At 35.0% G+C, this 27,717-nt stretch overlaps 1 protein-coding gene across 4 annotated transcripts in view; it reads right to left on the reverse strand.

Annotated features, from left to right (window-relative positions):
• AKAP9 (A-kinase anchoring protein 9) overlaps positions 1–27,717 on the reverse strand; it is a 106,760-nt gene that overhangs the window by 62,269 nt on the left and 16,774 nt on the right. For 2 of the 4 annotated variants that reach the window (XM_031066765.1, XM_031066764.1), the window contains exons 2-7: positions 18,885–19,139; positions 10,746–10,790; positions 4,556–4,609; positions 3,994–4,164; positions 1,497–1,652; positions 389–586 (exon numbers count right to left, since the gene is read on the reverse strand). In XM_031066765.1, coding sequence (XP_030922625.1) covers positions 389–586; positions 1,497–1,652; positions 3,994–4,164; positions 4,556–4,609; positions 10,746–10,790; positions 18,885–19,139 — 879 coding nt within the window. The remainder of the gene's footprint in view (positions 1–388; positions 587–1,496; positions 1,653–3,993; positions 4,165–4,555; positions 4,610–10,745; positions 10,791–18,884; positions 19,140–27,717) is intronic. The other 2 variants (XM_031066766.1, XM_031066767.1) reach the window with 2 other exon arrangements.

The following is a 27,717-nucleotide window of genomic DNA, read 5'->3' on the forward strand; positions in this document are numbered from 1 at the left end:
ATGAAGGAGAATAAAAAAGTACACAAAGGAAAAAAATCATTCTTTGCTTAATGCAGAGAAGAATGTTCAAGCAGATAATGTAATTCTTTTTCCTAAAATAATATAATTCATTGAAGGTGTTTTAACACATGAAACATAGTTTCAAAACTTGCTCTAAATATTTCTACAACTCTAATAAAAATAATATATAATACTGACATAATATTTTCCGTTTTAGATTATATACATATTATGTGTTAGTTAACAGAAACAGCGTCAAAAACTTAAAATCGTTGTATGCATTCTATGCAGCAAACTCATTACCTGTGCTCTGGCTTTTTTTTTTCAAAGGAATTACAAAATCCTAAAAAGTGTTTAGGAAAAGAGATCTTTAGAGTAAGGAACATACCATTTCATATGTCACTATTTTCTCTTGAAGATGTGTAATCTGCTCTTCAAATTCTTCATTCTTCTTTTGGTAATTCTTAAGCAGGCTTTCTTGTTCTTCTAGCTGCTGCTGATGTGAAAGTATCTGTTGCTTCGCTTGCAGTAAATCAGCAGCTGTGCAACTATGGCTGCTGTTCCTTAGGGCTTCACTTGCCTGCAACTTGAATTGTAAAGAAATAAAACCTAAAATACATCAGGTTTTTCATCAGAAAATGCTTGTGCTACATACAGAAATAGTGATCTTTACTTTCTTCTTCAACATCACAAGTCAAAGATTTCTACGTTCTTGTAGAGGAAGTCAAACATCCTTATTCATTTGGGATGGCCAGCCAATAATCATTTCATATTAATTAAATATTCATGATGAGGTAACATAGGACAGCAGTGTCTCAGATACATCAGTGTGTAGTAAAACTAACTACTTGCAGCTATGGAGCCCATAATCCGATTTTTAATAATAAAATCTCAGGCTTCAGAATATAATCCACTTGAAGCTCAAAATTAGCTATATAATGTGCTTAAACAGCATGAAATACTACAAGATTCAACTGCAACACTGTAAGGTGTAGTCTGTGTGCCTGTGGCACCTCAATCACCATGCTTGTTAGAACAAATGTCTTTCTGAAGCTTCACTTTGTTATTTAAACTACCTTTTAATAACACCATAAAGGAAGCTTTTATTCAGAAATATAAGAACTGGAGTGTGAATCTGTGGCCCATGGAAGCTGATGGCTGGATATTTTGATTTCAAAGGGAACATTTCTGCCCAAAGCTCTGAGAACTAATTACCCAAGTATTTTTCCCCAGGATAACTGCCACAATTAAGTATTTATCAGAAGCTATTACCATGTAATAATAAAGAAAACAGACTAATATTTATACTTTTACAGTTAATTGTTCTATACTGTGACAACAACTGTAGGACCAGGAAAATGACTGCTGATCTATGCTAAGAGGCTGATCCTTGAAAAATGCACAAAAAAATTTCTGCAGGAAGTAGCTATTTATGGAACATCCAAAGTGACAACTATTGTCAAACCCAAATAAATGTTGGCAGCTGTATAACTTACATGCTGAAACTGAATTTGCAGTTTTTGACTTTGCTCAGTAAGCTCCAAGAACTCCCTCATGGTTTCATCCTTCTCTTTTCGTGCCTGCTGCAGGTTAGTAGTGAGCTGAGTGATAATGTCATCTCTTTTTTTGATAGCAGCTTCAAATTCTTGCAGCTGTAAAAGATAAAATTTAAATTATTAATGCACATGAAAACTACAGTCAAAAATACTAGCTAATTTTAGTTAGATAGGAGTAAGTCATCCCTAACCCCTCTGTTTAAAAGGTGTCTCACTAGTATAGTTTTTATATTTTAACACACTTTATTTGTAAAAATTTCAGAAGGAGGATTTTTTCACCCTCATTGAACAATACATGATCTCTCCATAAAATATAGTTAACAAATAAAAAAATCTGAACTTTTAAGAAGGTTAATTAGTTAAATATATAACTTGCTTTTAAAATAAAAAGTGTGGCCACATAAACAAACCATCATAAAGAAAGCCAGAATATCTACTAATAGTGCTTGTACAACTACTGATGTTCACACACTTTTCCCACAATAAATGCAAGTTATATCATCTCTCACTTGAAGTGCAACAAACAGCATTCATTGTACTAAAGCAGGTAATAGATACCATGCAGTATCTTACACTGTGAACCCATGGAAATCATTCATAACTACACAAGAAAATCAGTTCAAGCTGCAAAATGGATACAGCATATTTAACAGATTAATCTTTTGTAATTTGTAATGATGAAGAAATTATAAGAGTACAAAAAATTCTTTCCCAACTGTTTTAATTTTTTGTAGGATTACATTCAAGCAGTCAGAAATTCTACAATATGGATTTGCAATATTTTTATGCGCATTTATATAATAATGTATCAGTATAAAGTTTCTTTCTCAATTTGAACTCACTTAAGGCTAGTGGAAGCCTCCTCTCTACACACTGCAATTTCTTAAACCATTAGTAATCTTTTGTAACTGCTTTGTTTACAATATTCCCCCAAAAAACCTTCACCAAGTTATATGCTGAATTTTGGTTGTTAACATGGTAATGCTTCCAGATAAAGTTCTTTATAGAACACTGGAGTCAACTCCAAAAAACAAAAAAGCACAGGCCTAATGAAAATACTAAATGTTTGCTATAGTAGAGAAACTTAGTAACAGATCAGGAACTTAAGAGTGCTATAGCATCTGTTCAATGAAATCGAATATGTAAATATGTTAGTTCCAAAGCACATAATGTTATATAATTTCCAACTTTTTAAATTCAATCTCCATTCTTGACAAAGGCAGAACTAAAGCACACAATTATCTTCTCCACTCCCCTTTTACAATTCTTTTGTTTCTTCTGAAAAATAAACCATATGCATTTCTCAACTGAGATACTATGCACTGTACCACTATAAACAAAAATAAACTTCAACAATTAAAATATTATTGTACCACAGCCCCAAACCCGAAAATGCTCAATTTTGTTTAAATAAATTTTTATTTAATTTTAAAAATTGTAATTATAGCCATTTAAAAAATGCATTTTTAAAAAACATTTTCACTTTCTACTCTTTCAGGAAAAATTAACAGTAGTTACAATCATTAGAAATACTTATTTTCTTTATTATGCTATGATTATGACTATTATGTTTAGCACAACAGATACAAGACACAGTAATTAAAATTCAACACCAGACAAAGAAATAATAAACCACCTCTTCTGGGGCACCCACTTAGCTGGTGCTATGGTAGATAAAATGACATCTATTATCACAGAAAAAATAATAATAATAATAATAATAGAAGATTTTAAAAAAATGTATAGTACTTTGCAAAAAAACCCATCAAAATACAGTGACATGACCTGAATCCAAATTAGGAGAGAGACAAGTAAGACAAAGCACAGCAAAGCATTGACCTGAGTGCACTGCACCACTGGCTTAAACTGGAAGAATATTCTTTAGTTTAGAATGTAAGTCTATATTCCAATGGTATTTTTAAAGTAAGAAATGCTTTCCTGTAAACCCAAATTATTAGGTGTTTTTATTAGGTGTTTTAAATTAAAACATTCTGACACTGGTGTTTTTGTATTTCACACTGTGAAGTCTGACAGACAAATACATTTTGGTTCAGTTATATTATTCCTTAGGCAGTAAAACCTGAGGTTTTTTGGTCTTGGAGGAGCAGGAAGACATTAAAGTCTTTGCATAAGTAGAGAAGAATTAGGGCTTTTCTTGAAGAAAACTGTCTTTCCATTCTTAATTTGAAGAATCTCACCGTAAAGACAATTCGAATTTTAGTCACAAAATACAGAGAAAAAGGACACACAATGCAAATGCCATTCAAAGTAACAGAACACATGGCATATTACTGAAAGAAATTACATGTATTTAATTCTATATCACACACTGAGTGCATTCTGAACAACTACCATTAGTGTGAACACTTTCCAGCGAGGCTCTGCATTTTTGCATGTAACCAAATAGCAAGTAGAAAGCAACATAAGGTAATTATACCTGTTGCAATCCTTCTGTACCATAGGCTGCCCTCATTTCTTCTATCTCTCTGCTTAGTTCTTCAATCTCTTGTTGCTTCCCAGCCAATTGATTCTCCATCACCTCTAGCTGTGTGTGTGAGTGCTGCATTCCATGCTCTGAATGAATGTCTCCAACTCCAAAATCTTCTTCCTAAATCAATCCAAGTTCCTTTACATGCCAATTTTTATGTTTTATCACAGTAAATAAAGTCAAGAATCAAATCCTGTACCAAATACCACCTTAGAATATTAACATCCAATAGTGCATCAATTATCTTATTGCCATGGTAACCTCCTTTGTTAGTATAATTCACACCTCAAAAGCACTGACACAAAACGTTTCTGTGAGTTGTGCTCTATAACTTTAGCCTTAATAGATGGACTAAACTCGTTTGCATTTCAAGTTTAAGGATACACTACATTAATATAGCAAACAATGCAGATGTAGAGCACAGCATGCAAAGTATTAGTCAGCAACACAGTTTTTGTTGAGGTGTTTAGTATTCTCCATTAGTATTCCGATTCAATTTGCAATACTGTACCCTGATTAAGTCTGCAGGTATAGCTGTTCTTGTCACAAAACTGCAACCATTTACCTGTATAAAGACAATTTCTAAATACATTATTTGAAATAATGCTTGATTTTTATTTCCCACTTACTTGAATCTTATGTGGCAATTTCTGCAGACCCATGGGAATTGTTATGCTACAAAAATTTATTTCATTTGAAATACAAAATAGCTTTCTATATAGCAAATTGCATCAAAGTAAGCATAGATAACATGTAAAACACACAAAATTTCAAAAACAAATACTACTGTCTAAAAACAAAAACCTTATTACCAATCAACATCTAGAGAAAACAAAAGAATTCAGATTTAAAGGTCAGTGCAAAGCTTTATCTTTTAAATCATTAAAATACAGCACTATTGCATTTTAAATTACATGTTTAATATTTTTACATATTATTAAACATAGTTATGCTTTCTGAAAGATTTTTATACACCACAAGATTTAGTCTACCTGAAAATCACCTATCTCTTGATAGGGGATGAAAGGCAGTATCATAGATTTTCATTCTCAATTTGATGGAATTTCATGAAATTGAAAAAAAAAGAAATTATACATTTGACATAAGACATTTGAAAATAAATCCTCTTTCACTCACCTAACACTGCAAGGTCTTTCAGCTTCTATGAGAATTTTGGTTCTACTGACTGTACAAACCAAAACCAGGAAATCTCCAAAAGGCAAGAACAAGCCAAAGCAGCAGTTATAGGTAAAAAAAAAATCCAAATGAAAAGAACATACTGGGTACACATGAGTAGTGGTCAAACAGACAGGCAGGCTTTTAAAGCAGCAGACCAGTGTTCAAAAATGAGAAAGCAAGAAAAGCTGCATTTCTCCTCAGAGCTCATTATTACATCAGAGTCGGAAACAAAAATAATGGTACTAGAAATGGAAAGGCGGCATAGTATTTCAGATCCAAATACTATGTTTAAATCAAAAAAGAAGCTGTACTGCTCAGATGTCTGCATAGCCTGGATCAGGGCTTACTTACAAATAACTACCATGCCTGAGCAAATCAATAAGTGCACTGTTATAAATGGGATCAATACAGTCATTGAATTTGTATTAGGCAAATGGACAAATCTGCATTAGAGAATTTGCAGAGCTGATACAGCGCCCTTTCAATTTCTGATTTTCCCAGTAAAAAAAAGACACCACAGAAATTACTAATTTAGTTTAGAAGGAATAAAGAAAATTGCAGCAAACAGCAGTCCAGGCAACTCATAGAGGCACTGTGTATCATTTGTATATTGCCAGATGTTTGCTCTACTTTCAGACACACAAATGTCTTCGCAGCGCCTGGCACCAACATCTTTATTCAGATTTTGGCACATGTCCCAGATTAACAACACTAGTAGTTTAATAGAAACTACTATGAAATCCTTCCTTTCCCCTTTGCAACTCCCATTTTACTTAGGCAAAATTGATAAAGATGCAGTGTGCAATCACTGTAATCTACCACAGTAGATACACTTCTCTTCCCATGAATTATGGTTATGTGCGACTACCAAAGACACTTTATAACAAGAACTAACAGGAAAGGCACAAAAGTCTTATCTCATTAGCTGTTCCAGACTGCTCAGCAGCTGAAAATTCTACAAAAGACCTTTAACTTGAGAAGAGATTTTGCTACACACATTCAAATCAACTGTGTGGAATGTCCGAAATCCTGCTCCATTTCATGGGAGTGTAACTCTTGGACATCACACAAGCGATGCACATAGTAACATGGTAGTCCATGCTCTTCTCATCTGATACCTTCTCCTTTCAAATGTTTCCTGGCAAAGCCTAAGTGGAAACATGACAAGGCAACAAATTGCACTGCAATCTGTGAAAAATACCCCAGCCAGACAGCCACAGCAGGGCGCTGTGCTGAGGGAAACCTTGAGAGCAGCCTGGCAACCCCTAGCATGACAAATTCTGCTGTGTAAGACCAGACAAACAGTTGGTAATGAGTTACTAGCTTCAAAATATCTTAATTAAAAATTAATTTTCCACTCATGTGATATATATTAATTCAGTAGTTCAGATGACAACTTGAGTGTCAGTAGATGGCTAAACAATGTCTGCAGGACTCCTGTGTTTTGACTTATGGTCCCAGTGATTTACCCATTTAAAGATCTTCTGCAAGTCTATAAATGCTCTTCAGGTAGATTCTTATAATTTCTTCTTTAAAAGCTTTGCAGTTCACCTTTAAAACTGAAACACTCTTATGCCTTAATTGCCTATGATGTGCTTAGTTGCATATCCCAGGAAAAAATTAAACATTGAAAGAATTAAACCACATACCATTTTAACATAATGGAACCAAGAAGTAACAAAAGCTCTGGATAAAATTGCATGAGCAAATAATCACAAAATAAGAATATATTAAATTTTACAATACATTACTCAGCAGTCACAGTTTTGGTGAACAAACAATATGAAACAAGTGAAGGTTATAGAAGTTTCAAAGGACATTATATCTGATTGTTCTTCCTTCCTTGCATTTTCAAAATAATTCACAGAAATGTTATTTAGTATTATAAAGTAAAATATAACCTGTAGTCTAATGGCTACAGGTTTCATTTCTACTGCATCAGTTAATACATATGCTTAAGGCAAATGAAAGGAATCTTCTTTCTGAGAGACACAAGGAAAACCAACCTCCACCACAGGATTAAGCAGTGATTCATGACAAATGCCACTAGAGGTCACGATTACATTTATGAAATCGCTGTACCCCATCTAATGTTCCTTAGACCTTGGAAGACTTGAAATTGTATCTCAAAAATAGCAGTAATAATATATAATGTGTAACTACTTACAACATTAATACCATTACTACAGAGATTTCCCTCTATAAATAATAAATTCATGCTCAGCATAAATCAATACATACTGTTCTGCTTAAAAGACTTGTTTGATAGGTAGTAGAAACATAGAGAGGTATCTGGAACATATTAACAAATTTACCTCATGTTTTCTTTCCCCCTTCACCCCGGTATTGTACATTTTGGACACCTGATTCCTTCCTAAAAATTAATATTTAGACCTTGATCACTGCTTGTCAATGTTCTTAGCCTCTCCTGAATTTTCTAGTTATGTCACAACTGACTATATGAAACTTAGCTAAAATTAGCAATCAGGTTACCTTGGGAAAATGAATTTCAGCATATTTAGGGGGTTTTGTGGGAGAGGGTTTCTACTCCATAAACAAAAGTCATTTTCAGATTGTGGCAAAAATAGTTACAATCCTGTAACTAAAGTTAGTAACTTCTAAAGAAGAACCACTGATGACTTTTTAAAATATCATGGCTCAATACATTTTTCTATATAATAACAGAATAGCAACCAATTTCTTTATGCAGTAGCTAAGGTTGAGGTATAGAATTTCATTAAAATTTATAAAAACAAACAACTTTCTAGACTTCGTATTAACCATCTTTTCAGGGATTATACTTTGCATTTTGGAAAGAGAACCAAGAAGAGAAAAAAATCAGGTAGAACAGCTTTTCAATTATACCATAAAACTGAGGCATATGGAAAATGTATGGGGACAACTCTACCTTACACAGTTATAAAATTCCTCAAAATTTCAACTGTTGGGAAAAGCCTAACTTCCCTTAGTTCTGAGTTCAAACCATAACCTTAAATAGCTAACCTCCATTATAATTTAAGACTATCCAGGTAGGTGTCATTGCTGCTCACATGGAGGAACTTCTCCCAGAAGACAAGCTGGACATATGAAGGATTTACCAGTCTTCAGTCAGCTACTACCTTGATAGTGTAGGTATTAGAAAGGTGGCTGAGCAAAACTGAACAAAAGACTGTATTTATAAACTTCCTTCAATACAAGACTTCTTATATAAACACACCTTCAGTTTTGCTTAGATAACTGTATTGCCTTACAATTTTGTGCCTGGTATGTCTGCTAAAGAGGGAAATACCTTATCACTTAGTTTTATCAATTCCTCAAGATAAGGGGCTGAAGAATTAACACCATCTGATTTAATTTATCATCAACAACAAAACAAACTATTTACAACCTATCTGAATTTGAAGCATGACAACTTCAATTCAACTTAATTTCTGGCAAAACCACTAAAAATAATATAGATGTTCTAATCTGTGAGGAAAAAGATGGATCAACAGGCCTATGTCTCTTCAAATATGGGTTTTCATAGTGTTCTGAAAAGGAAATAATGTATTTGGAAAAAAACATAAGCCAAATATTTTATATATCTGCATAATTATTCTGCTATAGACAAAATTTAATTTATTCTCATCTTCAACTGAAAAGACTTCAGATAATTTTATTTACAGTGTGTCCATGAATGGAAGCAGAGCTTTTAATTATAAAAGTAACATTACAGCTGATATTAAACATATTGAAAAATCAGCTCCTAAAATATTTGCATTCCTAAATGTGATGTCTCCCCATTTCAGATACCAACTAATTGTAATGAACTGGAATTAAAAAGAGTTTATTACAAAAGATGGCAAATCTGACAGCTTGAGCTTGCTCTTTATGAGAGCCAGTATCATGCTACTATTCATAAGTTTTGTGTTGCCTATTTATGTCTTAGAAAATAACTCTCAGCAAGATAAAAAGTCTTTTTGCAGGAATAAGAACTGCCTAGTTAGTAATGCATCTGCCACACCTTTTTAGGAAATCTGTAATTTTTGTAAGGAATATTCAGATATCTCTGTTCTTCATATTCAGCAATGCTACTCTTCTGTGTCCTCAGTATTTGAAAATTTGGTCCCTAATATCCTCTGCAGATTATCTGTGAAAATCTTTGGAGAATGAAGTGTTTAGATGTGGAACTTCATGTTAAAATGAGAGCTTTAAATTCAACTGAAACTGAAGCCCCAAACACTAAAATCAGAACACGTCCACAATTACCACAAGGCATTATACCAGATGTTTTCTGTATCTTGTTGCCCTGTACAAAGACATGTTTCCTTCACCTTTTGCAATCAGTCTCCAGCACTGCTTCCTACCACCTTAGAAGTGGATCAGAATTTCATTCATACTTCATGATATATGTAATATGTCTCACTTGACAAAATACATGAATATCAATGACATTGTCAACTGTTTTCAAGGGTTCATTCTTCACATACTGCAAATTCCATGTAAAAGTAATCACATACCATGGTGATGCATATTCTAAAAAGGTGCACTACAGTCACGTCAGCTCTTCAAAAGTATGTCTGCTACACTCTTGACAGCAAACAGCAATGAGATTAATTCGTTTTACTTCATCCTCTCTTCCTTGTTGCCAAGCTTAAGATTCTGGGTGTGTTTGTTCTAAACTGTTTAGCACAGAGAACTGCAAAATAAAATGCAGACTGCCCCTACACAAAGTGATTGTTTGAGACATGAAAAATTAGATTTTCAAACTAAAACCAATTCCTACTGTATTCAGACGCTCCATGGCTATTTCTTGCTGGCATGCTCTTGACCAACATTTATGCATGAGGCAGTTTACTCCTTAGAAACATAACTGTTTTATCTGACAGGACCCAAGTTCCACACACACAACTATACTTCCATGTGACAGAAATCAGCTGTAGATGCCAATGTGTGGGCTGACTCTGTCTAGCAGCTAAGGCCCTGTTCCAGTCACTCACTCCCCCACCAGCAGGGTGGAAGAGAGAATTGGAAGGGCAAAAGCAACTGAAATTCATGGGCTGAGATACAGTCAGCTTAATAAGTGAAAGAAAACAAACCAGCCAACCAACAAGCGATGCACAGGCAATCACTCATCATCTCCCACCAGCAGACTGACACTCAGCCAGTCACTGAGGCTGATTTGAAACTCATTAAAATGTAATCGACTTGTTAAACAGTCTCTCACAGAAAATTAGCAGAGATTATGCACAGCCAATACTCCCATGGCAATACTTAATACGACCTTAAGGATGACACTGCTACAAGAGTTTATGTATTTACTGCATTATTTATTATGGTAGCCATCCCATTATGGAGTTGACATAATGCTTGCTTTAATGGTACATTGATCATACCAGTAATAACATGCAACAGATTTGTCTATAATACCACATCTGCTCTTTCTTTCCTTCTCCTTTTGAAAAACTATGCATAGCATTGCAGCAAACATGTAACAGAAAAGGTTGAAAGAAAAGCTAAGAAAAGCATTACTTCAGTCTTACCTCAGAACTGTAATCTTCTACTGTGGTGGAAATTTCACTTTCCGGCTAAAATAAAATATTAAAATATTTACAATGATGGCACTGTAAAAATACCAAACAAGACATTTTCCGTTTTACAGTATATAAAAACACCAAGGTGTATGTGAATTTAATAAGAGCATATGTACAGCAATAGTCACCTTCACTTCCTTGAAATGCCATCTTTAACAAAGACATTTTGCTGTTGAACTATGATCACAGAAACACTATAATTACCTGATAAAATCTTCACACAACTACAGGTACAAAACAGTATTTTGAAAATTTAACTTATGTTCCTGGGATTTATTTTTGTTTTTTTAAAAAGAACTGAGAAGTACCATGAATTTGTCTCTGCTATATTAATTTTACCTAATTAGAAACTTTGCTGGCTTAAGAACACAATCTTGTATAGAACATAATTTTCATACATGCAAGACTTTTGAGGCTGACTAGAATTTTAAAACAAACACTCATCCTTCAGCTTCCATGGAAACCAAGGGAAAATAAGACAAAGACTCAAATCTTGTGATCTAATGAAGTAGAGGAATGAAGGGAACAAAGCCTTAACAAACTGAGCACAGATGTGCCATGGCAGATGCCTGAATGAAACATCGTGTATCCTGATGAACTACATAAACTGTATGAAGTTTGAGAATCAAAATGTTCATGGGAAAAGATGCAAATTATGTATATAAGGTGCACAATCATGGAATAAGTGCACTTGAAAGAAAAACCTGAAAACTTTGAGAAATGTCACTGTGAGTTAGAACTACTTTGGCAAAAATGATGTGCACATAATAAAACTTGTCCAAAATTCACTTAACAGGTTAGCCAGCCTCACAGTAAATTTCTCAATTTTATATTGAGTTCTTTCAGGCTTATTTTCAAAGGAACATGGTATGTTTTGCATCAGAAGACACAGGTAATATTTGGAAGGTCAACTGTGCTTTGTTTTGGTTTTTTCAAAGTTATCAACCACTCAGATCTCTTGAAGTTCTGCAGTTTTCACAATCCTAACATTGATTCTACATATTTTGAATCCAATATGCAGCTCCAGAATGTAATTAACCTAAACAAAGGATATTGTTTCACCTACAGAGTGCATAACATTGCCTTAAAATATTTACTTGGAAGTTAAAATTCATACAGTGCATATAATTTTAAAAAATAAAACCAGGTCCACCTCAAAAATAAGACACTAACTGAAACATAAATCAAAATTATGTTTTCAAACTCTAGGATGACAAAAGTATTTCTGCTATGAAATACAAAATCAGTATTTTAAAATATTTCATTTTCACACAAATATATTTTATTCATATTATTTATATTTATATCAATATTTGTGTATATATACATTCATCCAAAAAAATTACATCTTGTTTATAGTCTATGTCCTTGGTCTAGGACAAAATCCTCTGGAAGAAATAAAACCAGAGAAAACTACGTTATTTTTTTCGTAACATAGATAACAAATATGGTTGTTATCTTCTTACAATTTTTCATGGTTTGCTCCAATTCAGGAGTTTTCACAAAGAATGATTAGAAGTATTCCTACAGAAGCTCAGAAGAGTTACTATGAATGTGTATATGTAGCTAGATCTAAGAACTCTTCAAGAAATCCTTATATACAGCATGAAATATAGGCACTTCTCCAACATACAAAAAACAGGAACAAGTAGTCCCACTTCTTCAATAGTTTTTCCTTGTAAAAATTCCTTTTTAAATTATAAAAACAGTCTCTTGTTCATAACAGAGATGAAGAATTTGTACATCATCAGATAAACTACAGATAGATGAACCTAGTAGATAATTATAGAAAAAGGGAAATAATTTGTAGGTTGAAGCTTAGGCTGGAGTGAGAAAATATTAATTCTCATAGGAAGTTGATTATTGAAAAAATTCTCTTGTTTTGTTATGGCAACTTGGACAGATATGATATTTTTTAAAAAGTTAATATATTGTTGGTCCTTTCTGAATATCAATCTATAATTAAAAAAAAGCGCCTAAAATATTTTTTTACAAAACCATTAAAACCACATAGTGCTCTATCAGTTTAGGTGTACAATATCTGTTAGCAGCATAAGCAATCTTTCTATACTGCCAACTTCAGTACTGGATCTAGATAGTTATTTGCATGTTAAAACCAAGTCATTTTGCCAAGGGATTCTATGATTTTGAGGACAGAAAGATGGCCAAATAACTCCAGCTAAATGCACTGTCTCCTGTGCTAAGGGGATCATCCAAACCCTCCTAAAAACCAGTTAAAGAGAATTAAATCCTATGAGCTCACACATTACATCCCAGACTGTAAGACTTCATGATACTCTTTCACTATCAGAATCTGTATCATTACAAATACATTTTACAGGCAGTCATCTTGCCCTCCAAGCATCTATGTTACTTCCTAAGACCTGATCAACTTTATTTTAAATACAGTTCCCTCCATAATCAAGCTACCTGTTCTGTATGCTTCTATTCTTCTTTGGTGAACAAAAGTAATTAGGTTTTACATAGCTCATTTGAGCCACAGGTGTCCAGTCTCAATGGAAATAATTTCAAAAAATTCTGACTAGACACTCTTAGCAACACAAAATCTTTGACAGGATAATGCCAAGAAGGCTATTTATCAGGTCTCTCAATGCTTCATGGAATTTGAAGCAGGTGTTTGTTACACCCTCACAGTTATTTTGCACATATTCTATTAACTGTGTCCCACAGTATTTTCTTGCTGCAAACAGTTACTCTCTTCTGGCAAAATACTTTACACCTTATTTTAGTATTTTCTTCACTGACAATGTAATTGATTGCTAAAATACATTGAAGAGACATCTCAAAGACTCTTTACAGGCAACTATCTCCATCCATTCTGCAGATGGTACCTTTAATAATAACAGTATTCAGAAAATTTGTAAAAGTTCTGTCTATATTTCAGAGGAAATACTGCAAAACAATACAAAAAAAAAAAAAAAAAAAAAGGAGTATCAGCCTGTGGAATATAGCAGGCCCATTTTAGAGTAACTTGTTTCTGTATGCAGTTAAGCACTGCTCAAAAATCACGTTCTTGGACACTGGGCACCCAACAATACCCCAGGATTCACAAAAGAACTCATATACAAAATTGGCCACAAAACTGCAAAGTGATTTTCATATTTCTTTGAAAAACTTCCACAGGTGACAATAAAACATTTTGCAAGAACCAATATACAGTTGGTTCTAAACTACTCAAATCAGAATGGATGAAGGCATAGACTGAATATTCATGGAACAGAAGTCTATCTGAAAGAAACTACTGACTTTTTTATGACCTCAGTAAAAACTGTCACAAAAATGTAAGTACAAAAGGCTGGATTAATTACAGACCAAGTTATTTTGACTTGGCCATTTTCAGATGGGTTTCTAGCAATTCATAGAGGATTACAAGTATGTCTAATTAAGGAGACCATGACTAGTGAGGCAAAGAGAATGTAAACAGAATATCCCAGACATAAAACCCTCTCTTTAGGTAATCCTGAACCTTGTGGGCCTTTTATACTTGTAGAACATTCTGAATATGAAGGGCTATTCTTTTATATTGCCTTATCATGTCTTCCTTAGTTCCTAAGATCAAAAACCATTCAACTCAAATTCTCTAGTAATTTATGATCCAAACCAATTGACTATGCTCAAATTGAAACTGAGTGCATTTAAGTGGAGATAAACCTCTGCCAAAGCTGAATACAACCTGCAGCAAGATGCTGAACTCTGCAGTGTGTAAACCTCTGATGGTATCAGAAAACACCATCAACAGTGATAACCTATGCATTCAATTAGGTTTCTATTCTTTAGCAACATGGCTTTATAAATGTTTAATCTAAAGTGAAATACCCTGTAAATGCGGAGACCATTCTCCAATACAGGTAATTTCTGTGCCAGTAAATCTATTATATATGAGTATTTACAGAGATAAAGAGAGGCGTAATACCAGAGGTTGTCTTATGAATCAAATAAAATTGACAAGTTATCCTGGCAATTTTCTGGCCAGATGGTGAATAGAGAGAATGACTGGCTTCAATCAGAACCATATGTTGCTGAGAATCTCCTACCTTCTCTTGCGGCACTGCCTTTACTACTGAACAGAATATTTCCAAACATTTGCTTTTCTTCATTCTTCAATTTCAAAACGTGTTCCAATGGATGCTGTATTATCTGAAGAGACTGGGCTAATTTTGCTACATTTTATTTATCCATATTTTTTTTCAATTCCTCCACCTTATTGTACATCCCAGAATAGCTCTTTTCTAGTCAAAGCCCTTAGTTGCTCTCTGCTTTCATGCTTCCATCACAGGAATGTCTTACCACATTCACCACTTATGCCTTTTCTCACTGAGGCATCCTCACTGTTTCTCCATACTGCTTACATACTTTCTGATTTCTATCACTTTTCTTCGTCAGTTCTCAAGAATCCTACCCAGAGTCTTCTTCTTATTCACTTGCTGATCCAGACACTAACAACTGGAATACCTTAGAGAAATCAAACAAGAACATGGAGCTTTACCACTTTACAACTGTTAACTTTACCACTTTACAACTGTTAACTGTTAACTGTTAACAGTTAAGCTATTCTAAAACTATTACCAAAAGGACCTTTAAAAACCAAAAGACGAGTTACTAATCCAACCTTAGTCAATTAGCAGGTATTCTTCATCACAGAACTTTGAACTTTTCTTTTCTAAGAAGCTTTGTATAATAGCTTTTACTACCCAGGTGACTCAAGGACAATTTTACTGTGACACAGGTTAATTTCTTTTGCTTTTCTGACATTGGGACATTCTTGCAAAGCAGCACGCTCCAATCCATCATTTCAAGACTTCCCAGAAAAGGTGATCTCAGCAATTATCCACCTTAGAAGTGACTTTGGTTTTCTTCCATTTTTAGTTGCAGAAGTCACAAAAAGAAGCAATCATAAACCCAAGATTTTAATTTATTCCAGGTCATTTTATTATGTGGTCTAGGTTATTTTTACTTCTATACGGAAAAGGACACTATGAATGTCAATACCTAAAGGACACTATGGATGTCAACATCTAAAGATATCGGGGTGCAACAGAATAAAGACAAAAAATATTCTCTTTGTCAAAAAAAAAAACCAAAAAGCTCTCATGAAACAAGAGACTCAATAAATACCAACTAGCACTTCTCCAATAAATCTTGTAAATTGTTCCTCCAAGAGTAGATGGAAACCTTAGAGATTACAAATTAGTTCAGATGGAATGTAAAATGTAATGGCTAAACAATGATAGTTCTTCCAGAGTTCTTCCAATTAGTTTCTGCAACTGAAGAGAACACAGGGGGATAGAGGAACACACCCTTAGGAACACAGAAGGAAAAAAAAAAGGAACTGGATGACTGCAAAAAAACCTCTTTGTACTCTAAACACTGTTGTCCTTTCCAAAAAGAAACTCTTCTGCCTTCACAGGGGATATAAGCTCCCAATAAGCTCTCAGAGGAGTATCTCTTTCACTTTCTGATATTCATATTGAGTAAGAGAACCCTTTTTTATTTGTATTTGGAAATGCTAATTCCCCTGGGGACTTAAAATCATACTAAAAGAACTGCAGGGAGATAAACTTCTACCCACAAAACTACCACAGAGAAGCCCAGCGAAGATTTTTAGATAGACAGGCAGTATAGTCAGATGTTCTGAGTCTGTATTTTGTGTACAGAAAGAACAATATTAAATATCAGCTCCAGTAAAAGATGAAATAAATAAGTCGAATCAAAGTTTAGCTAGAAAATGATCCTGCATAATACTTCCAGTAATCCTGTCTCACTCTTCTGACACAGCAACCTACAACTTAATGTTGGGTGAAAAAGCAAACAGCTCAAAGCTGTAATTCTCCATGGCAGAGATTAGCCTGAAACTGCCTATTACAGTGGCTGCCATTTCAACTCAGCAAGCTCCAATCCAATTACGGTAATACAGGCTCTGAGTCCAAATCATTGCACTTGTACAACTAAAACCAGTAAATTATGAGATTCACTGAAAAACTTTCAGAGTTTTTCCTCTTCTATTAATATTGCAAAGACTTTAGCCATCACTATCCAACTAAAAAATACCAATTATTGAATTAAGTAATATGAGTAAGGAAGCTACAGACCACATTTAATAAAGAAAAATGCTCTCCCAATTGGGAGCGGGGTGTTTTTTCTTTTTTGTGGAAATGAATACTGGTACAAAAGTCACTAAGTAACTCAACGGAGTCAAATTACAAATTCACATGATTCTAATGCTTATTCTTTTAAAGCTACATTTTAAAAAAGAAACAAAACACCTCCGCCAGCAAGCCAGAAACCTCTGGTGCCTCTCCATATTTATTTATTTAAACAAAAGATAAGTTGCTTTGGAAGTAAGACAGACCTCAGAAAAATCATACCCCATCTTAAGATGTATCATACATACAATCTTTATTTTTTCCAATTCTAAAATGTTCTGTGTCTTGTACTGTAGGCATTTAGAGGCCAACACAGGCCACTAGGACCAACCCGATCTAATTAGACCTGCTTTGAGCACTTTGAGGATCGGACTAGATGACCTCAAAGGTCCCTTTTAACCCAAGTTATTCTATGACTCTGTACTTCACCCTGTTTCTCCCACTGTACTAGAGATATTTATCCTAACAAAGGAAATACATTAGCAGAGTCCATCTGCAACTTCAAAATATATTTGATCAAGGAAATTACTTCATACAGTTGTCCTACTTATGCAGACTATTGCATTATTAAAACAACAATTTAAGTGATTCTCTCTCTAAACACCTCCTTTCTCTAGCAGTCTTCTCTCATTAGCTGCAGATAATCTGATTAATTTAATAAAATCTTTCTCTTTGCCTAGAAGGCAAAGAAATCATATCTTCATTTAAGAAAATAGTTATATTATTATCAAATTTCTTACCTCCTCCAGGAAAATCTGAGTTGAACAGACAGTTTTATTGAGTTACTACAGTTTTGAAGTCCTAACATAAGCTTTCAAAGAATTAAAAGCTACATATTAAAGGCACGTATCTACAAGGTTCAAAATGTCTAGTGTATTGATATATTGATATATTACTGATATATATAATCTAGTATATTATAGGCTTAAAACTGTAAAACAAACGGATCAATTACTTTACAAGTTTTCATTTGCATGTATGATTTAGTCCATCCGCCTCTCCACCATGGTAAGTTTAGGGGTTTTGTTAACAAAAATGCAAAAACATTTCAAAAAGTGTAATTTCTCAGTTAGTCCTCAGTTGCTGGAAATTCAATAATCGAGCCAAAATTGTTACAAATGGACTATCCCAGCACAGGACTGGCAAGTCAACATGCAGAGCATTCATTTGTACCCCATCTCTCAAAAATTACTGTATTCATCTGCACAGAGCTGGGAATTTGCATTGAGGTGCTTCCCCAGAATGCCACTCATGTCATTGCAGAAGCACTGGTTTCAAAAATGGAGTAAGTTATTCTGTAAATAATATCAGCCTTTCTTGTCCCTTCTATCTGTAATGACATTACATGAATTCATGTCCACTCAGAACTAAAGTGGACTGCTGGTCTATGTCACACAGCATCTTCCAAACTTCCCAGAGCAAGTATTTTCAGCCAATGGCAATTAGAATTATATTTCATTAAGTAGTAAAAGTAGAGTAACTCTTCACCAATCTCTTAAGCCACTCAGGTCTCAGTAGTGATTTCTAAATTCATTCCTTGTCCTCATTAACCAGAGTGACTAAAATTACATCATGAATACAAGAAAGATGTTTAGTTTGACATTTTGGTGTAGCCATAGGTGCAGAACTCAAAAACCCACTTCAATCCACAACTTCTAATTAAACAAAATTAATTTATGCACATTTAAGGAGTAAAGCAATACAAACACACTTTCCATACCCTACAGGGAACTGACTACAATAAAAAAAATTATGCCAGCAGGCAAGTAGAAAGTGTCTTCTCTAGACATACTAAGTCAGACAGAAGAAGAAAGGAAATAGTGTGCAAAATCTCATCCAATTCCTTTATTTCCACTCTCAAAATGAATGCATTATTTTATGCCCACTCACCCCCAAAAGTGACTGCAGCCTGAGACAAACTCACCTCAATGGTGTAAGCTGGGGTGTGTTTGATAATTTCTCCACTATGCAAAGTCCTGATAATAGCAAAGTCAGCAGTAGCAGCTCCTCCCCTTCGACTGCTGCATGTGGATATTTCATCACTTCGAGATCGATCAGTTTCAATCCCATCTTGTATTGATTCTTCATCTTTGATGTTTGCTGTTTTCTTCTTCTTTTTCTGCTTCTTTGATCCATTTTGACCATCAGTTTGTGCCTTCCGCTGCCTAAACTGGGCAAGCTGTAGAGAAGACAAAATCTTGTTAAAGGTGAGTTTTCCTCTTTATTACTAATGACATCCTCAACAAAGCCTTACCCACTATTCTACACAAAGCTTCCAATTAATCACTAGTGAAAACAAGGCGGAAGTTAATATTGCATATGTGAGACAGACCCAGATTATTTTTCCATTTAAATACTTTGCTTTAACAAAATCTTAAATGTAAACCAACAGCCAGTTAATTAATTCCTTTTCAGTTTCATACTCGCAAGTTACTGTTCCATAGACCTACCTAAAAATCAAGACATTCAAATGTAAAGGTACAAATGTCATTATAAAGGACAAATGCAATTAAATAACCTGATCTCGTTCTTCAATTTCATAGGAACTTTAAAATAATTTACAGAAATTCCATTTAATTTTTATTTCAGAGACAGATAAAAGCAAACTTCTCTTCAAGCAAGTATCATATGAAGCTTTTAAAAAAGTTTGCTAAAACACAAAAAGCTGATCAGTTACTGAAAACACAAAGAAACAGCAAAGTAGCAAAATACTTATTAAGGGAATACTCTAAAACCAGAAAGTGAGCAGATTACAAGACACACTACCTTGTAGCAAAACATGCTGATGAACAAAAAGTCACAGGTGAGCCAGGCACACAGTTTAAAAACCAATTAGTATGTAAGCTATTCAAATACAGTAAGACACTGCCTTTTGAAGAGCTTATCACTTTTAATCACTTTACAGTGGTTTACACAAGAAAATCCATTTAATTTTTTTTTTCTTAACAAGAACAGAAGTTTTGTTCAAATAAGTAAAACAAGCACATTGGGGTTTACCAATTAAAATTCAAAACGAAAAAGTTCTTATCAATAAAATCTGAAAACAAGAATCATTACTTTCCAATTGAAATCATGTACAATACATTTCATAAATGTATCTCCAGCATACACATAAAGACCCTAAAACTTTAAACTTTCATCATCAACTAATACTCAAATACCATGGGTTTTTTAATAAACACGCTGCAATTGGAAGAAAACAAATATAGAAAAGACAGCATATTTGCTTGTGATATTCACCAGCCGAGAAAGCCAGGCTTCCATCCAACTTCTTCAGGAACATCCAAAGTGAACAGGACACACGGATCCCCTTTCCCAGTCACTGTTTGGTTACAGTGCAAGATGTCACCTGAAGAGCTTTCTAGTTCTCATCTGGCCCCAAGAGAGCTGAGAAGCCCCAGTCAAAATGCATCACTGAGAGATCAGTTCTGGCTTGTGGCTGGTTTATACTTTTGTCCTTTTATTTGTATTTCTTTGTGGGTTTCTCCAGCCTCCTCTCCTTTCTCAGGACGACAGCTTGGCATATGGTTCCTGCTCTGTTTAGAGGAGGAGGACCTGAACATGTGCTGAGCCAAATATGCTCACCTAAGTACTTAATACTTACCTCCTCCCTACTACTTTTCTAATTAGTTCAACTTTGTGATTTTTTTCTATTTTTAAAATATGTATCTTTTGTTATTTCACAAAAAATCCAGTAAACTCAAAAATTCTAAACAAGAAAAGAAAGTCTCCTTCTACTTCAAAGTTTAAGAGAAAAAAACCCCCAAAACAGCCAATCAACCATCCCAAAACCTAACTAAAGAGAGATTTAGTTTCTCAAAATGATTTAGTTTCTCAAAAATGGGAAGGGTAAAGGTTTCAGTTGTTCCCTTAGGATATTACTACATTCTCCTAAAACTGTAAGTTTATCTCAATAAAATACTTTCAGTTTGTCCAAAGGAAAAGCAGAATTTGTTCAAATGTCCCAATGACAGAAAGCAAAGAACCTGACTTCAAGTGTAACTACAGAGAGATTTTGCTTTTTTAATGTTTTATTTCTAAGTAATAAACGACATGTAATGCCACTGGTCAAGAACTCTCTTCCCCAACTTGATTGAAATCTTCTGTAATGGAAAGTTAAGTTGGCTTTTTAAAAGCAGCTTTACAGTCTTTATTTGTCTACAAAATTAGATGTGTAGCTCAAGGACAAATGAATTACTCCTTGTCTCTCCTCAAGTATTTTGCATATTTTAACTGAAGCATCTGGGCATGCCAGATTTCCCTCCTTTCAAAGTTGTCGACTTTCACTTCTTCAGAATTAACAGCCTAAAACCTACCATGGCAGTTATAAGCAGATCCTATTTTTTTTCTGTTTAAACACTGATGAAGATGAGCACACATGAAAGCTAAACACATGTGAAAATAAAAATGTTACATTCTTGTATTACACAAGTTCTTAACTGACAAATTCCACTTGAGGATCTAGGACTTTGGGAATAACTGCACTAGTAGTGATGGATGCATGCACAAATCATAGCACTTTTAACCCCACACATTCAGGTACACAAAGAACTGTCCAGCCACTAATGCAACATAACTTTAAATTCATATTTTTAATCATATTTTAAAAACTAGAAATAAGAGAAGCAGCACAGCAAAAAGCTACTGCTGACCAAACACATTCTGTGATGCTCATATCAAAACAAGGGAGTCTCAGATACCAAATTCCTTCTCATGAACTACAGCTGAGGATCTATCATTGTTCCAATGACAAGCACGGAAAAGTCCACAGCAGTCATGGGAGCCAAGGAAAACAAATTCTTTAGAACTAAAATTTTCAATTGAAAATACTTCCAGATTTCGTATTTCTAGAAAAATAGATTTTACTAGTGTGGACAAAATGTGAAACAAATACACACTGATACAATGTTTTATCCTGTCTTCCAGACACACCAGCTTAATTATGCCACAACTCAGCCTGTGGAGAACTTAATGCTGCTTCCATCAGTTCTGAATCTGCAGTTTTGAAACAATTCAATGTCAAGTGTCTGCTGAGTTACAAAAATTGCAAGCAACAGCCAAGTATGTAAATGCAGGAGATACTCATGGAGGAGGAAGGATGCAAGGAAACAGAAGCTGAAGGACATTTAGAACAGGCTCTCTGCACTGATACGCCTCTGAGAACCAACAGAGAATGAACACTTTACCCTGGGAAAGCATTGGGAACACAGTCAGCCATGATCCACTTAGCACATTTCGAGCACATATGAAAACCAATCCAGAGCATTTTTTAACACTATTCACCTATCTGTCAGGACATTGCCTCCAGCTTCTCCCATCGTGCTGATAAGACCTTGCTTGGATCCTGAAAGCAGTACTGCATTCTGTTAAAAATTTCATCTGTATTTTTCAGTAGTAAAGAACAATCGATTTCGCTACTTGACTCTCAGCTTTTGCAACTAAATAACCTAACAATTTGCAATTCCCAGCTCACAGGTTTTTTCAAGTCCTGCTTCTGGGCAAAAACCCAATACTCTTGGAAAGCAGGCATGTTCACTTCATAGCATTTAGAAAAAAATTAATTATTGTCTGAAATACTCCTAGCAAATATCCAGCACACAATGAAATGAGAATGAAATTATGTTTCTTTCCTTTTAATGTCTAAAAAGGGACAATAAAATTGTGCAGGAAGAATTACTTGTTTATTTCCAGATTTTCAGAAGTGTCATTCACAACAGCTACTCAGCTTTCCATCAGTTTGAAAAATGGGAAATGGATATTAGCACTAAATTCTGTCACAAGATGTTGTTTCTTATAAACAGAAAAACACTGAGAGTCACCAGTGTTTTTTCACTCTCTTGTAGTCACAAGAGAGCAGCATGCAGACTGACAAGAGGTATACTTTTCAAAATAATTTCCCACAGCAAAAGAACAATTGAATAGAAGAACTTAGGTATTTAGATGATATGTGCATTTATCTAGTTCTAATTATAACTTCCTTAATCCCAAACCAATATGTTAGCACCAATTCCCACATCACAGACTGCACCAAAATTACCAACACCCTGGTACAACATTATCTTCGCTTTTAAATGCCAGTATGCTCCAACTGGCAAAATGCAGAGAGGAATCAATCGCTGTTAGGAACTAAATACTTTCTCTTGAGACAGAAGGGAACTAACTTGCAGAGTGAAGGGGATTACTTGTGTAAATCATGTAAGTTATGACAGTTAATGTACTGTTATAATTACAACAGCAGCATTATTTATTTATTCGGCTACCTTCAGCAGATTCTGACCTCTGGCACTTGTGCCAGCAATCTGGACGGCTGGGTAACACTGTCCATTGATTAGTTTCAAATATGGTCTGACTGAACTATTTCTAGAGTAAAACTCTATGGTAAAATAAAATTTGGCTCCAACATAATGTGAAACTTAATCTCTTAAGCACTTTATAAAACATCTGAACAAAAGCTGCAACATTTTATCACTGCCTATACATCAGTAGAAGACAATACTGAAAAACATCCCTGAAAATCAATGAAGCTACATTTGTAAAGCATCAATAGCTATATTTTTAGTTCACATGCATAAAATACTTTTTAGAACAGAAACACATTCCACACCATTTAAAACTGGATGTTGCTTTATGAATGTTTGTTATTCCTTAACATTCTCAGATAAGGTAACAGATCTGGACAGCCTCATTTTCAGAGGTATTACAGTTAACAGAAATTGAAAGTGCTCAGTGCTTCCAAGGAAGGATGTTAGGAAATACTATAAAACATATTTGCTGTAGTTACTGTCAAAAAAATGCCTTCTAATTGTGAAGAAATTCATAGCACATCCTGTACAAATACAGCTGTACAGTCACACTTCATGTACCTGTAAACAAACATTATTAGATTTAAACTTCAACTTTCTAAAATAAAACTCATTTCCAATTGACAGCTACAGAAAGAGAAGGGTCTGTTCATCTCTCACAGCTTCTCGAGTACAAACCCCTATTTCTTTTTTTATATTCATTTAAGGAAAAAGTATAAAAGGATGAGTCACAAACTTACAGACTGACAACAAAAAGGAACCTCAGACAAGCTGCTACAAGCAAGTAATTACACTTTTTTATTTTTACACAGTACAAAAAGAGCATGAATGGAGATCCACATCATGATTTTGCATTTCTCAACTACTATAACTTCAAAAGATGTTCCACACACTGCTTAAACTTCAGATTAACATGTCCTCACAGAATTATTCTTTGTCAGAAGCTCTCAAAGAGTCCAATGAGAAATGTTCTGTGCTTGCCCAGGTCACCCATCCAATCACTCATCCAGTGTAACAAGACAAGGACTTCTGAATCTTCTGGCCTCTATCTAAAAACAGTAGTTAATGGCTGAAAGACAAACTGACAGCCCTGTAATATTCTTTATAGATAATCTGGATGATAAAACTGAAGCATCTTAAGCAAGCTTATGGATCTCAACAAATTGTGGAAAGCCAGATACAGCAGAAGGAAGAACGACCATATAGTGAGACCTCAACTTGCTGGAAGCCAACAAGAACTGCATGTGAGTTAATAAAAATAAACCTCATGTCCTGCACTTGGGATGGAATTATCCCACATCACAGAACAGTTGGGGACTGACAGGGGTGGTGTGTAGCTCTGCTGAAGAGCTAACCTAGCGAGCTACCCCAGAGCAAGCAGCATGCCCTGGCAGCAATGAAGAGAAACCATTAAACTTTGAAATGGCTCTCAATGCCCACCACAGTAAATGACTAAAACATCAGTTTGGTGATTAAATACTTACGGTATGACTGAAAAGCCCCCAAGCAATCCCGTTTTGTAGAACAGAATTTGATAACACTATTATATATAACACTAATAATACTATTTGTTATTTGAGACTGCCTCGCTACAGCAGAAAAAGCCCAATAAGACTAACAAAGAAATCCTGGCTTCAGTGCCTCAATGCAAACACTTTATTTAAGTGTAGAAAGCATATTTTAAACTTTCTATTTAGCAGACTGAAAGTCTCCACAGGAACAGTATCTGCATTTGAGCATAATGAGGGTAAGAAAAAGTAAAATAGAATTTTTTGTCAGATGTTGCTTGAAACTTCCCACCAACGTAAAAGCACAAATTTGCATCAGAAAGGTATAGTTAATCTGCATATAGAGAAAATGCTACAAAATCCACTTTAAGCTGCACCTGAATGTACAACATGCATTGTGAGAAACTGTATTGTGTAAGTGGTAACTATACTATATCCCAGACCCAGACAGACTCTGGCTGTAAGTACACAGTAACACTTGGATACATCATGAAACTCATCATGACAGATCATTACCAGTCCTGTGATAGAAAGGCTCAGGCTTTTCTAATGATATTGCCCCTAATCCCCCACCACTGAATGACAATAACACCTAAAATCTGAAAGATTACTGAAAGTGAAAGTGAAACCAAAATATGTAGACTGAGATGCACTGCCACCTGTCTCACAAGCTGAAGGACTAATTTAAGAATCATCTGCCCTAGTAATGATAGGGCAAGTGCCTACTCCCTTTGACCATAGGTAAGTAATTATTCCTACAGAAGACTTCAGTTACACAAAAAGAACAAAAAGCAGAGCCCACAGGTAGGATCTGTTTTGATCATTTATTAAGCGCATATACATCCCAAGAATTCTTGACTGGGGTGTCCTGCAAGCCAATAGTGTCCAACTAAAAAAAGCCAACCTGAATTTGAAATTTTGACATGGTTTAGAAGTTGGACATTTGCTATGGTTTAAGTTTATCCATCCCACCTTACCCTGGACAACCAAAAAAATATCTGCCATAATCTCTCTCTCACCCACGGGAGAGTCATGGAGACAGCAACACTGAGATTTAGGCAGTAAATCTCACTTGAGCTGTTTAAAACTCATCTGCTGTTAGGCTATCAAGTTTTGTAAAAGCTAGTCTGTCCCCTGAAGAGATGCTGAACAGTTAACCGGTATTAAAGAAGAAAGTGGCACTTTGTCACTTCTTTCCTATTCTCAGAAGGTCTAAGCACTAACGGTTGTCTTGGTAAAGCACTAACTCCTGAAGTATAGGCAAGTTGATAGTGCCTGCTTCTTCTGGGTTCCTGATGTCTATACTAAGCAAAGGATAACTGAAAGTAAGGTGAATGAAAAATTGCCAACACAGAGAATTAAGAGATGTCTTCCAAGTGAAGTCTACTGATTGTATTCTGCTAATCAACAAATAAGAGAGTATCACAACTCTTTTCAAATCCTGAGATAAAAACCCACTAAAAGAAAATCAATGAGCAAGCAACCTGCAAATACTTTAAACATATTATGTCACATAGCTGAAAAGCCAACCTGTAAGTAAAGAATTAATGTTCTTTGCAAGTTTCAATCTGCTTATCTGTTGAGCCAAACAGAGCTTTAGGTTATTTTTCTATTCAACAGATGCTGAATTTACAAAACGGGAAACATGAACAAGAAATAATCACCCAGAAATTAAGAATTTTCAATCTACTGATTTTTTATGTTGCACTCACAGCCAGGATTTCCCAAATAGCTTGAACAAGACCTCAGAATGTCTCCCCTTATGGAAATTTAAGTGGCTCATGAGTATTAGTTGATGATAATAGGAATAAGAAAATTTCCAAAGAAGAAATCCTACTGTCTTCCTAAATAAAAGCCTGAGAGTCTTTCTGCTTCAGAGACAGCCATTCCTTTGGAGTCCTCTGAAGAAAACCAATGGGATCACCAGAATTTACAATTATAGATAGCTATGGTATCTTGAAGGACAACACAGGATAATGAGAGGAACAGCATCTCGGGCAATTCTTTTTATCCAGTCTTTATCAAGTTAAGAGTACTGCTGGCAGTGCTAATTACCAAGGGCGCTGAACTGGAATGAACCCCACCAGATGGCACTGTGAGCTGGAAAGCCTCAGAATTAGTGGGGTTCTGATCTGGTCTGCTCTTCCCCGTCCCAAGAGTTTAAATACGAACAGATCTAGGACCAGCTAAGTTCATTACAGCTGGGTTATTTTCTGGACACAGAATGGAAGTTAAGTGTATGAAAATTCACTCTAAAGTTACAATGACTGACACAAGTTTACCAAGCACATTTCAATGCTGGACTGCTTCAACAAAAGCAATGCCTCAAACTAACTTTAAAAAAAGTTGCTCAACTGGTCTTTAACTAAACTGCTTCTACTTAAATTATTTATACACTGATCCTAACTACTTAGTAATTTTACACTTCTCATATAAAATACTGCCTCCCTCTGGTGATACTGAGGGTCAAAAAATCATCTGACCCACACTGGTACCGAATGTCCCCAAAGTCAAGAGGAAATAACTGGATTGGGACAAGCTGTTAGTGACAAAAATGAGAGGGCAACAGAAGCTTGTTTCGTGCCGCTTTCTAAAAAAACCACCGGTCATCCATACTTGAAGCCTCAAACATTAGGATCTTTGGCCATCCAGGCTAAAGGCGCAGACATAAACCTGAGCCTCATTCTCCCTGCATTAAGTGATGAGGGTCACCAGTTGGGTGCTGTCTCAAAAGGCAATGCCTATCAGACACTTTTGCCAGGTTTCAGAGGCTCAGTAACAATAGGAAGGCAAAAGAGTTTTGCACCAACAGAAACACACTCTTGCTCCACCAGGTTTCTGTTTAACACCAGCTTTTAATTAAAAACTGGATCCTGAAATATTCTTCAGCTAGGCTGAAAAAACCCCAAATGGCACGTTTTCAAGTCAAGTCTTCAATGTCCTAAAA

The sequence above is a fragment of the Geospiza fortis genome, unplaced genomic scaffold (genome assembly GCF_000277835.1).
Source record: "Geospiza fortis unplaced genomic scaffold, GeoFor_1.0 scaffold138, whole genome shotgun sequence".
NCBI lineage: Eukaryota > Metazoa > Chordata > Aves > Passeriformes > Thraupidae > Geospiza > Geospiza fortis.